General features: G+C 44.4%; 1 protein-coding gene across 1 annotated transcript in view; it reads right to left on the bottom strand.

The window, feature by feature from the left end:
* Window positions 1-22,891, bottom strand: part of LOC129820202 (gamma-aminobutyric acid type B receptor subunit 2-like) — a 437,561-nt gene that overhangs the window by 98,944 nt on the left and 315,726 nt on the right. Inside the window, exons 8-12 of the mRNA XM_055877203.1 lie at window positions 17,075-17,135; window positions 11,077-11,157; window positions 9,721-9,871; window positions 8,639-8,771; window positions 4,043-4,150 (exon numbers count right to left, since the gene is read on the bottom strand). Coding sequence (XP_055733178.1) covers window positions 4,043-4,150; window positions 8,639-8,771; window positions 9,721-9,871; window positions 11,077-11,157; window positions 17,075-17,135 — 534 coding nt within the window. The remainder of the gene's footprint in view (window positions 1-4,042; window positions 4,151-8,638; window positions 8,772-9,720; window positions 9,872-11,076; window positions 11,158-17,074; window positions 17,136-22,891) is intronic.

The following is a 22,891-nucleotide window of genomic DNA, read 5'->3' as shown; positions in this document are numbered from 1 at the left end:
GCTGCAGAGCAGCCTGTTTGATTGACAGGCCCTGTGCTTACCCAACACTGCACCAGGCCTCTTTAAGGAGTGAAGGAGTGCTGGGCGAACCTTGCCGAGCGGAACCCTTATTGAGCACACCCTGATTTACAGTCTTCTCTCTGAGGGAGGGGGGAAGGAAGGACGGAGATGGAGGGACTGGCGAAGGGACGGAGGGATTGATGAAGAGATGGGCAAACATCACTGGGGTTCCATGGCAAACCCCCAGCAACACTCTGTTGACTGACAACAGCTATCACTTCACTTCACTCAGCCAAAGCCCCTGCACTCAATCAGTGTGTGTGGGGAGGGAGGGAAAAGGAGGGGAGGGAGGGAGCTAGGTTAACTGCTGCCGGACAGACAGATCCTGGCCCTACTGAACCACCAGGGAATAGGTCTTTAGATTTAAGGGCTGTCTAGCTCCACCTGGGGAGCACTCAGTTTAGTCTCTCTGCTCTAATGGAGGAGGGGGAGGAGGAACAAGAAGAGGAGGAAGAGACGGATGAACAAGAAGAGGAGGAGGAAGAGGAGGAGGAGGAACAAGAGGAAGAGGAGAAACAACAAGAAGAAGAGGAGGAACAAGAAGAGGAGGAACAAGAGGAAGAAGGAGGAGGAGGAAGAGAGGAGGAAAAACTGAGTCTGCATAATTGCCATAGCAACACATTTCACAGGAGCAAGAGCTGTTTTGTTGTTGCGTTTTGTTTTTCTTTGAATTACGAATAAAAAATAAATATTTGTAGAAGTTAACACAAAAGATCATCTCTTTTTTAGCACATTTGAAGATATCAAAATGTGCTTGTGTTTCAGATGACCGCAGACTAAAGGAGAGATGCAAACCAGCACTGACCCCGTCCCTGTCTCTTTCCATCTTTAAATATTTCTCTCTTTCTTTCTATTTCTCTTTGCCTCCCACGCACTCTCTCTCTCCCACTCTCTCTGACAGCTCTCCCACACTCCCTCCTGCAGCCGTTGCCATCCGACACATCTATCCAGGATGTGATGTGAGGTGGACTATAAATATCAAATGGCAAGCAGAGATGCAGCCACAGAGGCCTGGAAAGCCTTTACATAATCACACCAGCTACAAAAGCATATTGTGTCAGATAGATATTGGTTTGCTGTTTGGTATTTCTATTGAAGAGAGGAATGGAAATATGTCAATCGAAAACAGGTCAGTGGGTAGAGTGTGTGTTAGAGAAAAGCACACACTCGTACGGACGCAAGAATGCAAACACACAAGCATGCGCGCAAGCACACAAATCGCGCAAGCACCCTTTAATCCTGTAAAAAACTGCAGGCTTAAACAACGAGATGAATCACCACTCTCCCTGATGATCAGCCAGTCTCACACAGCAGTAACAGAAACCCCACACACATTCCATCAGGTTCACCACAGGGAGCATGTGTGTGTGATTGTGTGCGTGTGCACTGAACATAGAACAATGTCCCTGAACGGTCCCTGAACTGTACATTGTGTGTGTGTGTGTGTGTGTGTGTGTGTGTGTGTGTGTGTGTGTGTGTGTGTGTGTGTGTGTGTGTGTGTGTGTGTGTGTGTGTGTGTGTGTGTGTGTGTGTGTGTGTGTGTGTGTGTGTGTGTGTGTGTGTGTGTGTGTGTGTGTACAGTCTGAGCTGAGCAAGGCTTTTTGTGGCTGGATCGTTGCAGCACCTCTGGGGCTTGGGGTGACTGAGTGGGGCTAACAACCTGCCTTGCTGCTGGGCCTCTCACTGGGAGAAAAACACCACTCCTTAGGTCTGCTACAGTAGTTACTCAGTTACACACATGTAGTTTGAGGAAATGTTTTGGTTGAAAAAGAGCATCACCAAGTGTAAAAGGTGCTGGTTTAGATCTAGGTACAACTGTCCCGGCGCCTCTGTTAGAAGACGTGGTAGTGACCAGTAGGAAACTGATCATATTAAATGGCGTGGGAAGAGATGGCTGCCGTTTTACGGACTCCTAACCAGTTGTGCTATTGTGTGTGTTTTTTTCCCGTTATCTGTAACTTATTTTGTACATAATGTTCCTGCCACCGTCTCTTATGACCGAAAATAGCTTTTCATATCAGGGCAGCGATTACCCACCTCGTACTGGACAAAAATATTTTTTCTTTAACGAGTCGGACGCAAAGGATTTACTTCAGACACCCGACAAGGCCAACATCCCCGTAATTCACATGAGAAGGAGACAAAGATATCGGGGACGTAGGTTGGGGTGCCTTGTAAGGAACTAACGGCGAGTAAGTAATCTGCCTCTACCACCAGTCCTATTAGACAATGTACAATCATTAGATAACAAAATAGATGAGCTACAATCACAAATATCATACCAACGGGACATTTAAAAACTGTAATATCTAATGTTTCACTGAGTTGTGCATGGATAAAATACAGCTGTCGGGTTTTACGCTGCATCGGCAAGATAGAACAGCTGCCTCCGGTAAGACAAGGGGTGGCGGTCTGTAGATTTGTAAACAACAGCTGGTGCACAAAATCTAATATTAAGGAAGTCTTGAGGTTTCGCTCGCGTGAGGGATAGTATGTCATGATGAGCTGTAGACCACACTATTTACCAAGAGAGTTTGTCTGTCTATTTACCATCACAAACCGATGCTGGCACTAAGTCCGCACTCAGTGAGCTGTATAAGGCCATAAGCAAACAGGAAAACTAAACATGGTTGCATCACTGCCTGGTACGGCAACTGCTCGGCCCCGTTGGTCGCAAGGCACTATCGAGGGTAGTGAGTACGGCTCAGTACATCACTGGGGCCAAGCTTCCTGCCATCCAGGACCTATATACCTTAGCAACATTGTCACAGGCAGCAACCTGGAAGCTCCCCTTGTGATTGCTACTTGATAACCAGATTGTGATAGGGCTGCATACTTGCTTCGAGGGGTAAATGTGAAAATGTGAAAATGTGAAAATGTGGTCAGAAACTAAATCACATAACAGTCCCTCCCCTTCTCTCTTCTACGCCTTCTTCTCCCTCCATTCATTTTTTATCTGACATAATGCATGTGTAGTGACACAGGAATCAGTGGCATAAGAAGCGCTAGCTGCTGTTAACCAGTGAGGATTTATCTATCAGAGTCCATAATGGCCAATTATGGTTCTAGGCTCCTGCATTCTGCTTGAGTGCAGCCAGCCTCAGCAGACCAGACCGTGTGACTACCACAATATACTGCTGCTTGTTCACAGCAACAGAAAACGCTCTCTTCCTTCAACTAACTGGTTTTACACAAAAAACTAAATGACCTTGGCTAGTCTGATGTTGATAGTCTTTTCTAAAGAAGGGGAGTTAGCATGTTAATCCGGCATGTGCACTCCGTTGCTCATAAAGCAGGTCCCAGACCTGTGGCTGTAATCTATTCCTTGTAGTGACACTATGGCTTTGTCCCATATGGCACCCTATTCCCTACATAGTACACTACTTTTAGACAGAGCCTTATGTTAGTGCACTATATAGGGGATAGGGTGCCATTTGGGACAAACCCTGTATGCATGTTGGCTACTAGTATCTTTCCACAACTTGAACACTGTCAGCTACTGTATTAGCAGAGTGACCAACGAGGCAGGATCGGTGTCAAATCTATTCAGCTGATTCAGGAAGTGAATAGAAATGCAATACTTAAAATGTAAACGTTCACCTTGAAATTGATTTGCCTGAATGGAAATGGAAGGGACCCCTTTCCCCTCATTCATAAGACAAGGCAATTGTCAATGCTGGTGCATAATGATGATGATATGATGATAATAGTAATAATAATAATGATATTAATTAATCATCATCATTCCACATAATACAATTTTAGTAAAAACATACGTCACTACATCCTGCTATTGGCCATCATTTTGGCCATGAGACCACACAGGTAGTGATTTACATTTTTTTCACTACTCTTATATTTTTTGCTTGTTTATTAGATAAGGTACAGATAGATAGGAAAGACAGGAAGAGTAGCAATGGGTTGGATTGGAATCCATGCTGCAGCCGTGTTCCATGGGCAGCAGCTCACTACGTTTTCTTACCTTTTTCTTCATCTTGACGTTCTTGAAGATAGCATGGACTCTCCAGGTCTTGGCAAACATGGCACCAAACGCTGTTGTGTAGCCCACAATAAGGATCCATGTTCGCACCTGCAAGACGAGGACAGAAACAGTCAAAAGCTGTCAAAGAGCTGGACTAAAACAAAGATCTAGACTGACAAGATGTTAGCATTTATTTTTTCTTAGCCAACAAATTCACCAAACGCTCTAAAAGTGCACTAAAAATAGTCCGAATCCTGTCATAATTCCATGAAAGTGAATGTGCAAACTTCAGAGGAAGTTGTATACTAGCATCATGGCTGTTAAACTTATGAATATGTGTTATTAAAAAGAGAGATCTCCCTACTTGAAATCCAAGGATATTATAACAAACCAAATACTATGGTGCCTTCTGTAGGCTATATCTGTATTTAGAATGAGTTGTAACTAAATAAGAGCAACAAAGCTATATCCTGTAATAACTCCCACAGTATCTAATTTAACAAGCCGGAAAAACACTACTTTAACACCCACTGCACTAAATGCTGTTTGTGTTTGTTTGTCTGTCTGTTGAAAGGCATTCTTGGCAGGGAGGCAGAGTCACAATGGAACAGACCAAGGCAGGAGATTCAGCAGCAACCCTATTCTCCCCCCAGTGATGCATGAGGAAAATAGGAGCCCTACTGAAAGAGACCGTTCTAGGGGCCCCTTGACAAATGACTAGGTCTGGTCTGTGTGGGGGATGAAAAAGATATATGACTGTAAATCAAATCAAAGTTTATTAGTCGCGCACACCGATTTGAAGATGCTATTGCTGGTGCAGCGTAATAGCTATGTTTCTAGCTCCAACAGTGCAGTAAAACCTGGCAGTACAAAACAATCCACACAAAATCCAACAAATGAAAAGAAAGAAATTAAGAAATGTTGGAACGATTTCAAATAACAACACAAATAACACTGGAACAGTAATCCAAATCCAATCTGTATATACACCGGATGAATTTACACAATATATACTAAGAACGATATGTACAGCAATATATATATTAAACTGGGATAATGATATGTACAGCAGTATCTGTATTAGAGTGGGAGAATGATATGTACAGCAGTAGATATATTATAGTGGGAGAATGATATGTACAGCAGTAGATATATTTTAGTGGGAGAATGATATGTACAGCAGTAGATATATTATAGTGAGAGAATAATATGTACAGCGGTAGATATATTAGATTGAGAGAGTGATATGTGCAGCAGTAGATATTTTATACTGAGAGAATGATATGTACAGCAGTAGACACATTATACTGGGAGAATGATATGTACAGCGGTAGATATATTAGATTGAGAGAGTGATATGTACAGCAGTAGATATATTAGAGTGGGAGAATGATATGTACAGCAGTAGATATATTAGAGTGGGAGAATGATATGTACAGCAGTAGATATGTGGGAGAATGATATGTACAGCAGTAGATATATTTTAGTGGGAGAATGATATGTACAGCAGTAGATATATTTTAGTGGGAGAATGATATGTACAGCAGTAGATATATTATAGTGGAAGAATGATATGTACAGCAGTAGATATATTTTAGTGGGAGAATGATATGTACAGCAGTAGATATATTATAGTGGGAGAATGATATGTACAGCAGTAGATATATTACTAATATATAAACTCACCTTTCTACTGACTATGAAAAACACCCAAAGAAAGATTCTCAGGCTCCCTGCTCATCTGCGTGAACGTGCCTTAGGCATGCTACAAAGAGACATGAGGATTGCAGATGTGGCCAGGGCAATAAATTGCAATGTCCGTACTGTGAGACGCCTGAGACAGCGCTACAGTGAGACAGGACGGACAGCTGATCGTCCTCGCAGTGGCAGAATACGTGTAACAACACCTGCACAGGATCGGTACATCCGAACATCACACCTGCAGGACAGGTACAAGATGGCAACAACAACTGCCCGAGTTACACCAGGAACGCACAATCCCTCCATCAGTGCTCAGACTGTCCGCAATAGGCTGAGAAAGGCTGGACTGAGAGCTTGTAGGCCTGTTGTAGGCAGGTCCTCACCAGACATCACCGGCAACAACGTTGCCTATGGGCACAAACCCACCGTCGCTGGACCAGACAGGACTGGCAAAAAGTGCTCTTAACTGACGAGTCGCGGTTATGTCTCACCAGGGGTGATGGTCAGATTTGCGCTTATCGTCGAAGGAATGAGCGTTACACACCGGATCTCAATCCCATTGAGCACGTCTGGGACCTGTTGGTTGGAGGGTGAGGGCTAGGGCCATTCCCCACAGAAATGTCCGGGAACTTGTAGGTGCCTTGGTGGAAGACTGGGGTAACATCTCACAGCAAGAACTGGCAAATCTGGTGCAGTCCATGAGGAGAAGATGCACTGCAGTACTTAATGCAGCTGGTGGCCACACCAGATACTGACTGTTACTGTTGATTTTGACCCCCCCTTTGTTCAGGGACACATTCCATTTCTGCTAGTCACATGTCTGTGGAACTTGTTCAGTTTATGTCTCAGTTGTTGAATCTTGTTATGTTCAAACAAATATTTACACATGTTAAGTTTGCTGAAAATAAAAGCAGTTGACAGTGAGAGGACGTTTCTTTTTTTGCTGAGTTTATATGAACTAAAATGCAATGTACAGTAGTAGCAATATTACTATGAGTTATGTTGAGCATACAGTATATAAATACACAGTAGAAACCCCATAGCAAAATGGTAGATTACTGTCTGATGGCTTTGAGATATAATCTGTTTTTCAGTCTCTCGGTCCAAGCTTTGATGCACCTGTATACCGCCTTCTAGATGATAGCGGGGTGAACAGGCCATGGCTCGGGTGGCTGAGGTCCTTGATGATCTTCTTGGCCTTCCTGTGACACTTGGCGTTGTAGATGTCCTGGACGGCAGGCAGTGTGCCCCAAGTGATGCGTTGGGCAGACCGCACCACCCTCTGCAGAGCCTTGTGGTTGCGCACTGTGCAATTGCCATATCAGGTGGTGATACAGCCCGACAAAATGCTCTCAATGATACATCTGTAAAAGTTCATGAGTGTCTTAGGGGCCAAGCCACATTTCTTCAGCCTCCTGAGGTTGAAGAGGTGCTGTTGCGCCTTTCTTCACCACATTGTCTGTGTGAAGGAACAATTTCAGGTCGTCAGTGATGTGCAGGCAGTGGAACTTTTGACCCTCTGCACTGCGGCCCCATCAATGTGGACCGGGGCATGCTCTCTCTGCTGTCTCCTGTAGTCCACAATCAGCTCCTTCGTTTTGTTGACGTTGAGGTTATTTTCCTGGCTCCACTCTGCCTAGGCACTCACCTCCTCCCTGTAGGCTGTCTCGTCGTTGTTGGTAATTAGGCCTACCACTGTTGTGGAGCCAGCTCTCCTGTGGGCTACGACCACTCTCTTTCTCCTTCCCACTGAGGAGCAATGGCGCACTAGATAAAATACTGCCCTTGCTTGTTTTAAATGGAATATACTTTTTTTTAAATCAAAATGTTTAAATTTGGTGTTCCTGTGTGTGGGTGTTTATATGGGGCGAGGGAGGGGGAAGAGGGCAAAAAAGACCACAAGAGAGGGATAGAGAAAGAGATAACAAAAAACAAATACAGCAGCCATACAAAGAAAACAGTGCATATTGATTGGTTAGATCACATACTTTTCCTCAGCACTTCCTCTTTGATGTGACAGCCTCCATTTTGGATTGTTTTGGCTGAGGTGAGCCGGGCAGGCAGGCAGGCACTCGATGGCAGTTGATACGTGCTGCGCCACCCGCCTAGCTAACATTATTTATCTCTGTGGGTCCTGGTCAAAAGCAGTGCACTATATAGGGAATAGGGGGCCATTTGGGACGCAAACCAGTTATCGCTGTAATCAAACCTGTTTAATTAAACCAGAGGCTAAGATAGTCACGTTCAAACGCTTGCTGTGGGAGCAGGAGTTTAATGTGCTCCATGTTAGGAAAGACCCAGGGACTGATCCAATCAACTCCCATTATATGAAGTCCCATCCCAGTTCCTCCCGAGTGACACAGCGGTCTAAGGGACTGCATCTCAGTACTAGAGGCGTTACTACAGACACCCTGGTTTGAATCAATAGGGCGGCGCACAATTGGCCCAGCGTCGTCCGGGTTTGGCCGGTGTAGGCCGTCATTGTAAATAAGAATTTGTTCTTAACTGACTTGCCTAGTTAAATAAAAGTTCAAATGTAATTCTGAAGGGAGGAAGAGAATGTTAGCTAGTGTGCTAGCCTAGCATTAGCCTGGATCTTACACCTTTTGGAGGGATGAAGAAAAGACTAGTGTGCTAGCCTAGCATTAGCCTGGATCTTACACCTTTTGGAAGTAGGAAAAGAATGATAGCTAATAGCTGGCGTTAGTCTGGGATGCACACCTTTTGAAGGGGATCAAGAGAGAATGCAAGCTAGCGTTAGAGTGGATCGCACACCTTTCGATGGGGGAGAAGACAGAAGAGAATGATATAGTATTAGCCTAGTGTTAGCCTGGGATCTTACACGTCATTAGCACAGCATATATGGGGTTCTAGCTGTACAGGTTATATACTCACAGTACACAAGGCCTCAAACTCTTTGTCGGACACCAAGGCGCCGTCCAGGCCGAAGAGGAAGATGGAGGAGTAGGAGAGCATTCCACCCAGGATGATAAGGTTGTTCATGTAGGGACTGGACATCTTGATCAGTCTGTAGGGAGAGGAGAGGAGCATGTACAGCAAGGTGTGGAATTGTGAGAGGAATACAGAGCTCCAAAATTGAAAAAACTCAGAAGGACCATTTTAACATTGAAGCATGTTTTTATATAACAGTGCATGTACAATGCAGTAACAGCAGCGGAGCGACTTGGGGGAACTGAGTTCCAAATGTGTTTTTGTCTTGGTGAATGCGCTACTTTCCCTATATTACCCCCCACGGGGGCCAACCCCCTAGCAATTTGAGTTCTAGCCAATGTGCTTCAGCCCCTCGCCAATTGAGTGACAGCTAGCAAGGTGCACACACAGCAGAGCGAGAGACTGAGCAATGACGTGGTGCGCATACAGTATCTGCACACTTTTTGGGGACCACTTTTTGCTAGTGAGTGCTATTTTCAGAACTACTGGCTAAAAAGTATACAAAAATACTGGTGAATCGATTTAACATTAGGATTGGGGGAGGGGAATCTAATCCTAGATTTGTACCAAGAAGAAACTTCCCCCCGGAGCTCTACTAGTCTAGATATCACTAGTCCACCAAACTCCAAGTTTTCCTGACTCCATAGTATGGAAAGGCTCCTTGATGTTGTCAGCACAATGTTTTGATAACGAAGTGGGCTGTACTTTGATTGGTTCTCCTCTGTCTCTTTATCACTCAAACACCAACATAGACAACCACACACAGCCTCCGAACGCCGCCCACTTCCATCACAACTGTTGGATTTTCAAATCCAAACAGCGTCTCAGAAAGGTCTCAGAAAACAATGTTTGAGAGAACCAATCAAAGCTCAACTAATTTCTGCGCGAATACTGTATTTACAATGGACTCCTGTCTGGAACAGTGTGTCACAGCTCTCCCTTGCTGTGTACCACGTGAGTGGTGTCAGCTAGGCTACAGCTCTACCCCCTCACCCCCCCCCCATTCCCCTCCCTCTTCCACTGACCTATGGTTGCGGTTCTTGATGTTGAAGAAGAGGAAGGCCCCTGCCATGAGCATGCCCAGGATGGTGATAACAGACAGGATGCTGTAGAGGGGTACGTTGATGTTGCGACGCTGCAGACGCACAAACGTACGGTCCTTAGGAGGCTCCACCCCTGAAATGAAGAGGAGGAGGAACTCAGTATGCCAAGTATAATAATAACTTCTACAGGGGAAGGATAGACGACCAAAAAGAGCCCTCACCCGTATTTAACATTGAAAAACAACTCCACAAGAAGGGGAAAACAAGTTGATTTGGAGGATCACCTCCTGAACGGAGACGAGGACATTCACAGACCCACTGGCAAAAACTGGTTGAATCAACGTTGTTTCCACGTCATTTCAGCAACATTCAAACTAATATGATGACGTTGGATTGATGTGGAAAAGTGATTGGATTTGCAAAAAATTCATCAACGTAAGGGAATTTCATATTTTTTCCACCCAACTTTTAACCTAAATCCAATAACATAGTGAATTTTTTGGGGTGAATTCATATTAGTTGACAACTCAATCAAATGTAAATCAAACCTAGACGTGGAACTGACGTCTGTGCCCAGTGGGGATGTTCTTAGCCTGAGAAATGTACAATAACCCGCATAGAATTCTTTAGATTTTAAGTGTGTCCACTTATCCAGTGACTTTGATTCTACAGTACGTAAAGTACTGAACACTTCTACAGGAGAAGGATAGATCCAAAATTAACCCTCACCATTCGGCTACTTAACATTGGAAAACGCCTTAATTTGGCTACTTTCTTATCAGCTGTGTAAATGTACCTCCATACAGAATCAGTTGTCGTGGTGAGCAACCGCTGTTTCTTATGTTTGCTCGTTCCTTTATTCACCCTCTCTGTGTCTTTGCCAGTGTGCCAATCGATTTCAATGTCTCATCTTACTGAGCTCTCTTATGGTGGTTTGACACATAGAAACAAATGTTTTAGCTGTCCCAGAGTGTGTCTGTATGGGACTACAGGGAGGGAGGGGAGGGGTTTCTTGTCAACACAAGAAAACATGGTGTAATAAAAATGCTGGTAAATAATTCAACATAGAATGATTGATTGAGAGGAGCGTACTGGATGCCCTGTGTGTGAGCGTACAAGCACGCATGCACAAACACGCACGCACAATGCATTCGTAACGCATGCACAAACACGCACGCACGCACGCACGCACGCACTCACACACACACACACACACACACACACACACACACACACACACACACACACACACACACACACACACACACACACACACACACACACACACACACACACACACACACACACACACACACGTACAATCTCATGTGTACTTACCTTGGAACCGCATGGTGTTGTTGATGAGATCCAGGACATCAGCAATAGCGTTGTACTCTCCTACCTTCACCTCCTGCCCCTCTGTTAGGAACACAAACAGGAAAGACGTCAGTTAGGAGAGCATGTGGACAACACTTTGGACAACTTTCTCTTTCAGTCAACTAGACAGCTCTCGCTGTAAAACTGCAGAGATCTGACCCAAAATAACTGTACCATTTCAAATAAGACAGTATCTATTCCAAAACGATTGAGGAATACTGCAGAGTGAGTTCTCATTTACAGCTTGTGTGTTTTAGCTAAGTGTGGAAATAAGTGATTAGATCAAGCTAACAGAGAGTAATGGCATTGGGTTAATGGTTGTGATACAGATTGGCATAATGGCTAGCAACAGTAACGTACTGGGGTGTATTCGTTTGTACCCTCTGTAGCAAACAGTAGTGAAACGTTTTGCAACTGAAAACTTTTTGCAATGAAAATTTGTGTTTTTTTTTGGACAAGTTCAGGTTAGTCCTTCTCCGTTTTAGCCCGTTTGCTTCCATTTGTTTCCTAGTGAATACACCCCGCACAAACTATACACACATTACCGGAGAACAAGTCTCCAGTGAAGAAACCAATCGTAAAAATAAAAGCAACAATAAATAAAAACAATAGTATGCTGGCAATGGTAACGCAATACATTGGCATTTTCACAGATACAGTAAAATGAGTCTAAATTGTGATATATCCTGAGCCATAACACAAACATCTCTCCTGAGTGCTATTTAAAGCAGCCATTTCCTTCAAGAGACGTCTTAAAAGCTGGTACATGGCTCTATGCCTAAGTTTAAAAATGTATGTGTGTATTACAGGCTCTGTATTGACCCTGTCACGCACAGCAGCTCCATCACTCTCCTTCTCATAAAAATGGGTGAACAGTTACACTCAGCACACAGGGGGAGGAGGGATATGAGGGGAGACTATTCAACTCTCTCTCTCTCTCTCTCTCTCTCTCTCTCTCTCTCTCTCTCTCTCTCTCTCTCTCTCTCTCTCTCTATCAATTCAATTTCAATTTAAGGGCTTTATTGGCATGGGAAACATATGTTAACATTGCCAAAGCAAGTGAAGTAGATAATAAACAAAAGTGAAATAAACAATACAAATTAACAGTAGACATTACACTCACAGAAGTTCCAAAATAATAAAGACATTTCAAATGTCATATTATGTCTATATAGAGTGTTGTAACGATGTGAAAATAGTTGTGAATGCGATGTGAAAAAAGTACAAAAGAGAAAATAAACAAACATAAATATGGGTTGTATTTACAATGGTGTTTGTTCTTCACTGGTCTCTTTCATTTCTATAGATATATAGATATATAGATTTACAGTGTGAGGATTGATAACACATGTAAATGTTGGTTCTGTGTCGGATACACATAAACACTACGCAATTATGACTACTATGTCCCTGAGCTGTTGCTGCTATGTTAGCGCAAACCCTTCACCCAACTTCTGAAATTACATTTCACACCTGTTTGTTCAATTACCTCCTTCATTACTGTAAATCAGATACAGATTTAAACACTAGCCTGATCCCATATCTGTTTGGCGTGACGACCATAGGAGCGGGCATTACAGCACAAACAGATCTGGGATCAGTACATTTCTGTTAATCACATTCAGATTGATGAACCCAGAGGTTCCAGACACAGAGACACTAGCTTGATCACAGATATGTTCGGCCATAGGAGTTGGCAAGACAGCACAAACAGATCTGGTACCAGGCTAATGATGTACTGTTTCTGCTGCCCAGGGTAACTTCCGTCCCTGTCTACCTGACCTAGGTTGAAGACTTAAAAAATATATATATATTCATTTTTTTTACCTCTTTTTTTCTCCCCAATTTGATGGTATCCAATTGGTAGTTACAGTCTTGTCCCATCACTGCAACTCCCGTACAGACTCAGGAGAGGCAAAGGTCGAGAGCCGTGCGTCCTCCGATACACAAACCAGCCAAGCCGCATTGCTTCTTCACACAATGCCCACTTAACCCGGAAACCGCACCAATGTGTCAGAGGAAACGCCGTACACACCTGGTGACCGTGTCAATGTGCATTGCACCCGGCCCACCACAGGAGTCGCTAGTGTGCAATGGGACAAGGACATCCCTGCCGGCCAAACCGTCCCCTAACCCAGGCAACGCTGGCCTAATTGTGTGCCACCCCATGGGTCTCCCGATCGCGGCCGGCTACGACAGACCCTGGACTCAAACCAGGATCTCTAGTGGCACAGCTAGTACTGCGATGCAGTGCCTTAGACCCCTGCACCTCTCGGGAGGCCCTAGGTTGCAAACTTAGAACCCTCTGCACAATGTCACCATAGTGATGCTAAATGTTTTAGCCATCTGCTGCACACACCCCAGCTTGCATCCCAAATGGCACCCTGTTCCCTATGTAGTACACTACTATTGATCAAAGCCCATAGGAAATAGGGTACCATTTGGGATGCAGACATGTTACGCAGGGTTATTCTCTACAGCTGTCCCAATCAAACCTACGTCATCTGACCATCTCAGCACTCTATTGCTGGAGATGACAGAATGTGAATTTAATTCAATAATGAATTAACCTTCATATAGCTTTAAACTTAGGGGGAAACACCTTTACATCTCTCTACACTGGCTCAGACGCTTGTCCAATGTGGCAGGGCATGCAAACTATTACAGACTACAAAGGGAAGCACAGCCGCAAACTGCCCAGTGACACGAGCCTACCAGACGAGCTAAATTACTTCTATGCTCGCTTCGAGACAAGTAACACTGAAGCATGCATGAGAGCATCAGCTGTCCCGGACGACTGTGTGATCACGCTCTCCGTAGCCGATGTGAGTTAGACCTTTAAACAAGTCAACGTTCACAAGGTCGCAGGGCCAGATGGATTACCAGGACGTGTACTCCGAGCATGCACTGACCAACTGGCAAGTGTCTTCACTGACATTTTCAACCTGTCCCTGACCGAGTCTGTAATACTAACATGTTTCAAGCAGACCGCCATAGTCCCTGTGCCCAAGAACACCTGCCTAAATGACTACCAACCCGTAGAACTCAAATCTGTAGCCATGAAATGCTTTGAAAGGCTGGTCATGGCTCACATCAACACCATTATCCCAGAAACCCTAGACCCACTCCAATTTACATACCACCCCAACAGATCCACAGATGATGCAATTGCTATTATAGTCCACACTGCCCTTTCACACCTAGACAAAAGGAACACCTATGTGAGAATGCTATTCATTGACTACAGCTCAGCGTTCAACACCAGAGTGCCCTCAAAGCTCATCACTAAGCTAAGGACTCTGGGACTAAACACCTCCCTCTGCAACTGAATCCTGGACTTCCTGATGGGCTGCCCCCAGGAGGTAAGGGTAGACAACAACACATCTGCCACGCTGATCCTCAACACGGGGGCCCCTCAGGGGTGCATGCTCAGTCCCCTGCTGTACTCCCTGTTCACGACTCCAACACTATCATTAAGTTTTCCGATGACACAACAATCACCGACAACGACGAAACAGCCTGTAGGGAGGAGGTCAGAGACCTGGCTGTGTGGTGCCAGGACAACAACCTCTCCCTCAACTTGATCAAGACGAAGGAGATGATTGTGGACTACAGGAAAATGAGGACTGAGCACTCCCCCATTCTCATTGATGGGGCTGTGTTGGAGCAGGTTGAGAGCTTCAAGTTCCTTGGTGTCCATATCACCAACAAACTAACATGGTCCAAGCACACCAAGACAGTTATGAAGAGGGCACGACAAAACCTATTTCTCCTCAGGAGACTGAAATTATTTGGCATGGGTCCTCAGATCCTCAAAAGGTTCTACAGCTGCACCCTCGAGAGCATCCTGACTGGTTGCATCACTGCCTGGTATGGCAACTGCTGGCCTCTGACCGCAAAGCACTACAAAGGGTAGTGCGTACGGCCCAGTACATCACTGGTGCCAAGCGTCCTGCCATCCAGGACCTCTATACCAGACGGTGTCAGAGGAAGGCACTAAAATTTGCAAAAGACTCCAGCCACCCTAGTCATAGACTGTTCCCTCTGCTGCCGCATGGCAAGCGGTACCGGAGAGCTAAGGAAATTATTTAACATTTTGAAAAAATATGTTTTGGGTATTTTTTCTTAAAACTGCTTTGTTGGTTAAGGGCTTGTAATTAAGCATTTCACTGTAAGTTCTACATCTGTTGTATTCGGCGCATGTGACAAAGACAATTTGATTTGATTTGATTTACTAAACCATAACAAATTGTTTGGATATTAATGCATTCGGTATTCTTACACTGCACCCTCAGCCGCGCTCTGAGGTAAAGTTCCTCTTAGGTCTTAGATACAGATCTAGGATCAGCTTCCCTTCTCCCAATCCTAACCTTAACCATCAATGAGGAAAATGCAAAGCTGTCCTTGTCAGCGTACCAGGAGACTTTATGTAAGGTAATCTGTGGGCTGATGAGTTGAGGAGGGATGTAGGGTGAAGTTGCCACTAGATGCTGATCTTGGGTCAGCGTTGCATTTCCCCAACTAATGGTTAAGGTTAGGATTGGGGAGGGGAAGCTGATCTTAGATCTGTACCTAAGGGTAACTTCACCACAGAGCGGGGCTGAGGGTGAAAGACAGGCTCTGATAGTCCGATCCTTCAAAAGGGGAATGCGTGAGCTGTTCCCACACTGCATGAGGACAGATGGCAGGGTTGAGGAGAGGATCAGATCCTGGTTAAATATTCAGCCAAGGCAATCCCTCCTCTCTCTCCACTCCTACTCTCCTCTCTCTCTCTCTCGCTCTCTCGCTCTCTCTCTCCTCTCTCTCTCTCCACTCCTACTCTCCTCTCTCTCTCTCTCGCTCTCTCTCTCCTCTCTCTTCACTTCTCCTCTCCTCGGCTCTCTCTCACTTTCTCTTCATCTCCTGTGTCAGGGTGGGAGGGAGGGGGAGAGGGAGGGAGAGAGAGAGAGAGAGAGAGAGAGAGAGAGAGAGAGAGAGAGAGAGAGAGAGAGAGAGAGAGAGAGAGAGGGGGAGGAAGGAAGGAAGGAAGGAAGGAAGGGCAGGATGGTAGACATAATAAGGTCATGCTATGAATGGAGGGAGGGTGGGAGAGAGAGAGAGGTGAAAAGAGATGAGTATGTGGAAGAGTTAGGAGGCGATTCAGAGAGAGAGAAAGGGGTGAAAAGGAGAGAGAGGGGGGGAGAAAAGGAGAGAGAGAGAGGGGAGAAAAGGAGAGAGAGAGAGGGGAGAAAAGGAGAAAGGCAGGTGTGTGTCATGTGGGAGGGAGTGGCGGGGAGGGGGGGGGGGGTGTTCTGCCCAAGGCTAGGTACTCATAATGACATTTTTACAGCGCTATGGAGCAAGAGCTCTCCAGTTCACTGATGATAACATTTATTTGCTTATCCATGACATGACTGCCAGTTGCCTTCCAATTGAAAAACTCCATCACTCCCACAACCAAACAGGTCCGCCTCCCCCGAGTGTTTCCACACACACACACACACACACACACACACACACACACACACACACACACACACACACACACACACACACACACACACACACACACACACACACACACACACACACACACACACACACACACACACACACACACACACACACACACACACACATGCACGCACACAAACACACCTACATCCCGATTTAAGCTGCCACAGGGGGCACCTCTGCAGTGGGGTAGATAAGATAGGGGTGAGCGGATTAATAAAGGCATACTGGTGCTGAGGGAGGGTTGGGCCGGGAGCCGGGGGGATTCCCCCAAATACAGATCACACCCCTGGGTAGAAAATCCCACCCGGAAGCCCCCTGGTAGTCAACCTCCACTGGTTGGGTAACCCCAGAGTAGGATTACTATGACATCATCATCAGCCAGACAGAAACCAGTCACAATACTAGAGCAATTCAACAGAACATCACAGCAATGCAACAATCCTACAACATGTGCTTACAGTACCTTGAAACTGTGTGAATTTGATGGTACCCATCCGTTCTCCGTTCCTGAACATGACTTGGCCCTGGATAGAAAAGGAGTGAAAACACATTTAGAACATTTTAAAGCATTTAAAGTACTTAAGGACTCAATGAGGAATCACATGTTCAATACAATACACTTGTTGCCTTGTCCATATGATGCTGCCTTGTCCATGTGACATGATCCACATCAGCTACCAAGCTGAAACCAAACATTGTTGGCCCTTGTTAATGCCCAGGCCTAAACTCTAACAAGCTAAACCATCTGAATTATTGGCCATCTTCAACGATGGGCTACAGCAGAGGAAGCAGTAGAGATTATCTTGATTTCATTTGAATTTAGATGCACTATTTTCTTGATGAGCCATTAAGTGTTGGCACATTTTTAATATTTTTATTTTACCCCCTTTTTCCCCCCAATTTCATGATATCCAGTTGTTAGTTACAGTCTTGTCGTACGGACTCAGGAGAGGCGAAGGTCGAGATCCGTGCATCCCCCGAAACACGACCCCGCCAAGCCACACTGCTTCTTGACACAATGCTCGCTTAACCCGGAAGCCAGCCGCACCAATGTATTGGAGGAAACACTGTACACCTGGCGTCCATGTCAGCGTGCATTGCGCCCAGCCAGCCACAGGAGTCTCTAGAGCACGATGGGACAAGGACAACATGGCCGGCCAAACTCTCCCCTAACCCGACAACGCTGGGCCAATTGTTCGCCGCCTTATTGGTCTCCCAGTCATGGCCAGCTATGACACATCCTGGGATCGAACCAGGATCTGTAGGACACTGCGCCACTCGGGAGGCCCCAGGTGTTGTCACATTAACAGATTTTAGTGGACTAGCACCAGGCTTCTTTTTGGATTAGAAGTTTGCAAAAATGGATCTGTTCATACGAAGTAAACAAAATGATTGGTCAGCAGATTAATTTGCTCATATCCTAAGAATATATTTTTTGCTGTAACACCCGCTCAAGCAGGTACAGTTGAAGTCGGAAGTTACACCTTAGCCAACTTAGCCAAATACATTTAAACTCAGTTTTTCACAATTCCTGACATTTAATTATAGTTAAAATTCCATGTCTTATTTTAAGAATGTGAAATGTCAGAATAATAGTAACAAGAATAATTTATTTCAGCTTTTATTTCTTTCATTACATTCCCTGTGGGTCAGAAGTTTACATACAGTCAGTTAGTATTTGGTAGCATTGCCTTTAAATTGTTCAACTTGGGTCAAACATTTCCGGTAGCCTTCCACAAGCTTCCCACAATAAGTTGGGTGAATTTTGGCCCATTCCTCCTGACAGAGCTGGTGTAACTAAGTCAAGTTAGTAGGCCTCATTGCTCGCACACGCTTTTTCAGTTCTGTCCACAAATTTTCTATGGGATTGAGGTCAGGGCTTTGTGATGGCCACTCCAATACCTTGACTTTGTTGTCCATAAGCCATTTTGCCACAACTTTGGAAGTATGCTTGGAGTCATTGTCCATTTGGAAGACACTTTTGCAACCAAGCTTTAACTTCCTGACTGATGTCTTGAGATGTTGCTTCAATATATCCACCAAAGTTTTCTACCTCACGATGCCATCTATTTTGTGAAGTGCATCAGTCCCTCCTGCAGCAAAGCACCCCCACAACATGATGCTGCCACCCCCGTGCTTCACGGATGGGATGGTGATCTTTGGCTTGCAAGCCTCCCCCAAACATAACGATGGTCATTATGGCCAAACTTTCATCAGACCAGAGGACATTTCTCCAAAAAGTACGATCTATGTCCCCATGTCCAGTTGCAAACCGTAGTCTGGCTTTTTATGGTGGTTTTGGAGCAGTGGCTTCTTCCTTGCTGAGCGGCCTTTCAGGTTATGTCGAAATAGGACTCGTTTAACTGTGGATATAGATACTTTTATACCTGTTTCCTCCAACATCTTCACAAGGTCATTTGCTGTTGTACTGGGATGATTTGCACTTTTCGAACCAAAGTATGTTCATCTCTAGGAGACAGAACGTGTCTCCTCCCTGAGCGGTATGACGGCTACATGGTCCCATGGTGTTTATACTTGCATACTATTGTTTGTACAGATGAACGTGGTACCTTCAGACGCTTGGATATTTAGATCATCCCCTGTATATTTCACTGGTCATCCCCAAAGCCAACACCTTTCCTTTCAGTTCTCTGCTGCCAATGATTGGAACGAATTGCAAAAATCCCTGAAGCTGGAGTCTTATATCTCCCTCACTAACTTTAAGCATCAGCTGTCAAAGCAGATTACCGATCACTGTACCTGTACACAGCCAATCTGTAAATAGCACAGCCTACTACCTCATCCCCATATTGTTATTTATCCTCTTGCTCTTTTGCACCCCAGTAGCTCTACTTGCACATCATCATCTGCACATCTATCACTCCAGTGTTAATGCTGAATTGTAATTATTTTGCCTCTATGGCCTATTTATTGCCTTACCTCCCTACTCTTCTACATTTGCACACACTGTACATAGATTTTTCTATTGTGTTATTGACTGTACATTTGTTTATGTTTAACTCTGTGTTGTTGTTTTTGTCGCACTGCTTTGCTTTATCTTGGCCAGGTTGCAGTTGTAAATGAGAACTTGTTCTCAACTGGCCTACTTGGTTATATAAAGGTGAAATAAATAAATAAATTAAAATCCCATGAGGGTCAGCAAAGGGCTGTCTGATTTCGTAATGTGACTCTTATCACAAATCTTCTTTAAGGGGCTTTTAAAAAGTAATGTCTTAAGTGAGAATACCACCTTTGGCTACTGAACAGACATCATTAGTCAGGCCATCTACCTTTAAAACTTTGACATGTCTTTGATTTCAGCCTTAAGTGAAAGCGAGTGGAAATGAATGACACTCTTCATATGGATCATCATTGATATTCCAAAAAACAACACTCAAGCCCAAATAAAATCATAAAAAATATGCTGATATTTTCACACAAAAAAAAGTCTGGCAACTAACACATTGCCTTCCCTCCCTTATTCATCCTCATCCATCAAGACTGTGGAATTAATTCATCAAGCCATCTGCCCATAGAACTCCCTAATTAAACATTTAACTGGATCTGGGATTACTGGCGGCCACAGAAAAACAGGTGAATGAGAGAGACAGAGAGAGTTAGCATGGAGCTAATTAAAGCAGCGCTGACAGAGAGATGGGAAGGAAGGAAACCTATTGACGAGCCAATTTCAGTTCAAAAAGACGCTGAGGCTTTGAAGTCAGTCGCTGGGCGGGTTTCTGCACCCTGATTGGTACCCTGTGTTTGTATGCATCTGTGATGTGACTGAGTGTCTGTCTGTGTGAGCTTGGAGAGAGAGAGCTAGCTAAACCTACTGTCCTCACAGACAGCAGTGCTAGGCTAACTGCGGTGGGATGGAGAGTTTTCTGCTGTTGTATGGCATTTAAAAAAGTGACTGAAAGTGTAAGCTCAGAGAGAGAGAGCTACCTATAGGTAACTGCTAAAATAAAGGAAGCGCTTGAGTAAATGAGGGATACAAAGTACATTGAAAGCAGGTGCTTCCACACAGGTGTGGTTCCTGAGTTAATTAAGCAATTAACATCCCATCATGCTTCGGGTCATGTATAAAAATGCCTAGTTGCCCACTATTTTGGCTAGCATGGCTAGAAGACCTCAGTGACTTTGAAAGAGAGTTCTCAAAAGAGCATAGGATGTTTAATGGATGTCTATCTCAGTCACCAGATTTCAACCCAACTGAACACTTATGGGAGATTCTGGATGAACGGTGTCACATTCCTCCGATAGAGTTCCAGACACTTGTAGAATCTATCCCAGGGCGCATTGAAGCTGTTCTGGCGGCTCGTGGTTTCCCAATGCTCTATTAAGACACTTTATGTTGGTGTTTCCTTTCTTTTGGCAGTTACCTGTAGCTAGGCTTGACACTGCTGCTAATACAGCCTTCGCCTCAGTGCTATATGCTGACAGTGGTGAGATGGAGCTAAAACAAAAGAGTCTTTAGGCCAAGCATCGGTATAAAACTGCAGTAGAAAAGTTCTATAAGTGTTTCCTGCATCCTATTCTGAGACTCCGGTAGTGTTTTTCTTTACAGTGGCTTGCGAATGTATTCACCCTCCTTGGTATTTTTCAAATTTTGTTTCCTTACAACCTGGAATTAAAATTGATTTTTTGGGGGTTTGTATCATTTGATTTACACAACATGCCTACCACTTTGAAGATGCTAAATATTTTTTATTGTGAAACAAACAAGAAATAAGACAAAAAAACTGAAAACTTGAGCGTGCATAACTATTCACCCCCCCAAAGTCAATACTTTGTAGAGCCACCTTTTGCAGCAATTACAGCTGCAAGTCTCTTGGGGTATGTCTCTATAAGCTTGGCACATCTAGCCACTGGGATTTTTGCCAATTTTTCAAGGCAAAACTGCTCCAGCTCCTTCAAGTTGGATGGGTTCCGCTGGTGTACAGCAATCTTTAAATCATACCACAGATTCTCAATTGGATTGAGGTCTGGGCTTTCACTAGGGCATTCCAAGACATTTAAATGTTTCCCCTTAAACCACTCGGGTGTTGCTTTAGCAGTATGCTTAGGGTCATTGTCCTGCTGGAAGGTGAACCTCCCAGTATCAAATCTCTTGAAGACTGAAACAGGTTTCCCTCAAGAATTTCCCTGTATTTAGCGCCATCCAGGATTCCTTTAATTCTGACCAGTTTCCCAGTCCCTGCCGATGAAAAACATATGCACAGCATGATGCTGCCACCACGCTTCACTGTGGGGATGGTGTTCTCGGGGTGACGAGAGGTGTTGGGTTTGCGCCAGACATAGCGTTTTCCTTGATGGCCAAAAAGCTCAATTTTAGTCTCATCTAACCAGAGTACCTTCTTCCAGATGTTTGGGGAGTCTCCCATATGCCTTTTGGCGAACACCAAACGTGTTTGCTTATTTTTTCTTTAAGCAATGGCTTTTTTCTGCCCACTCTTCCGTAAAGCCCAACTCTGTGGAGTGTACGGCTTAAAATGGTCCTATGGACAGATACTCCAATCTCCGCGGTGGAGCTTTGCAGCTCCTTCAGGGATATCTTTGGTCACTTTGTTGCCTCTCTGATTAATGCCCTCCTTGCCTTGAGTTTTGGTGGATGGCCCTCTCTTGGCAGGGTTGTTGTGGTGCCATATTCTTTCCATTTTTTAATAATGGATTTAATGGTGCTCCATGAAATGTTCAAAGTTTCTGATATTTTATTATAACCCAACCCTGATCTGTACTTCTCCACAACTTTGTCCCAGGCCTGTTTGAAGAGCACCTTGATCTTCATGGTGCCGCTTGCTTGGTGGTGCCCCTTGCTTAGTGGTGTTGCAGACTCTGGGGCCTTTCAGAACAGGTGTATATATACTGAGATCATGTGACAGATCATGTGACACTTAGATTGCACACAGGTGGACTTTATTTAACTAATTACGTGACTTCTGAAGGTAATTAGTTGCACCAGATCTTATTTAGGGGCTTCATAGCAAAGGGGGTAAATACATATGCATGCACCACTTTAAAAAATATATATATTTAGAATTTTTTGAAACAAGTTATTTTTTTCATTTCACTTCACCAATTTGGACTATGCATGAAATCCAAATAAAAATCAATTGTAATTACAGGTTGTAATGCAACAAAATAGGAAAAATGCCAAGGGGGTGAATACTTTTGCAAGGCACTGCATAAGTACTCAAGGTCAGATGCTGTAACTCTGTAACGGAAGAACTTTGTACGTGTCATCAATTGTGTTTAATAAGACGGTGTAATTGTGTCTTTC

The sequence above is a fragment of the Salvelinus fontinalis genome, chromosome 22 (genome assembly GCF_029448725.1).
Source record: "Salvelinus fontinalis isolate EN_2023a chromosome 22, ASM2944872v1, whole genome shotgun sequence".
NCBI classification, from domain to species: domain Eukaryota; kingdom Metazoa; phylum Chordata; class Actinopteri; order Salmoniformes; family Salmonidae; genus Salvelinus; species Salvelinus fontinalis.
This window is presented reverse-complemented; position numbering and strand designations above follow the sequence as displayed.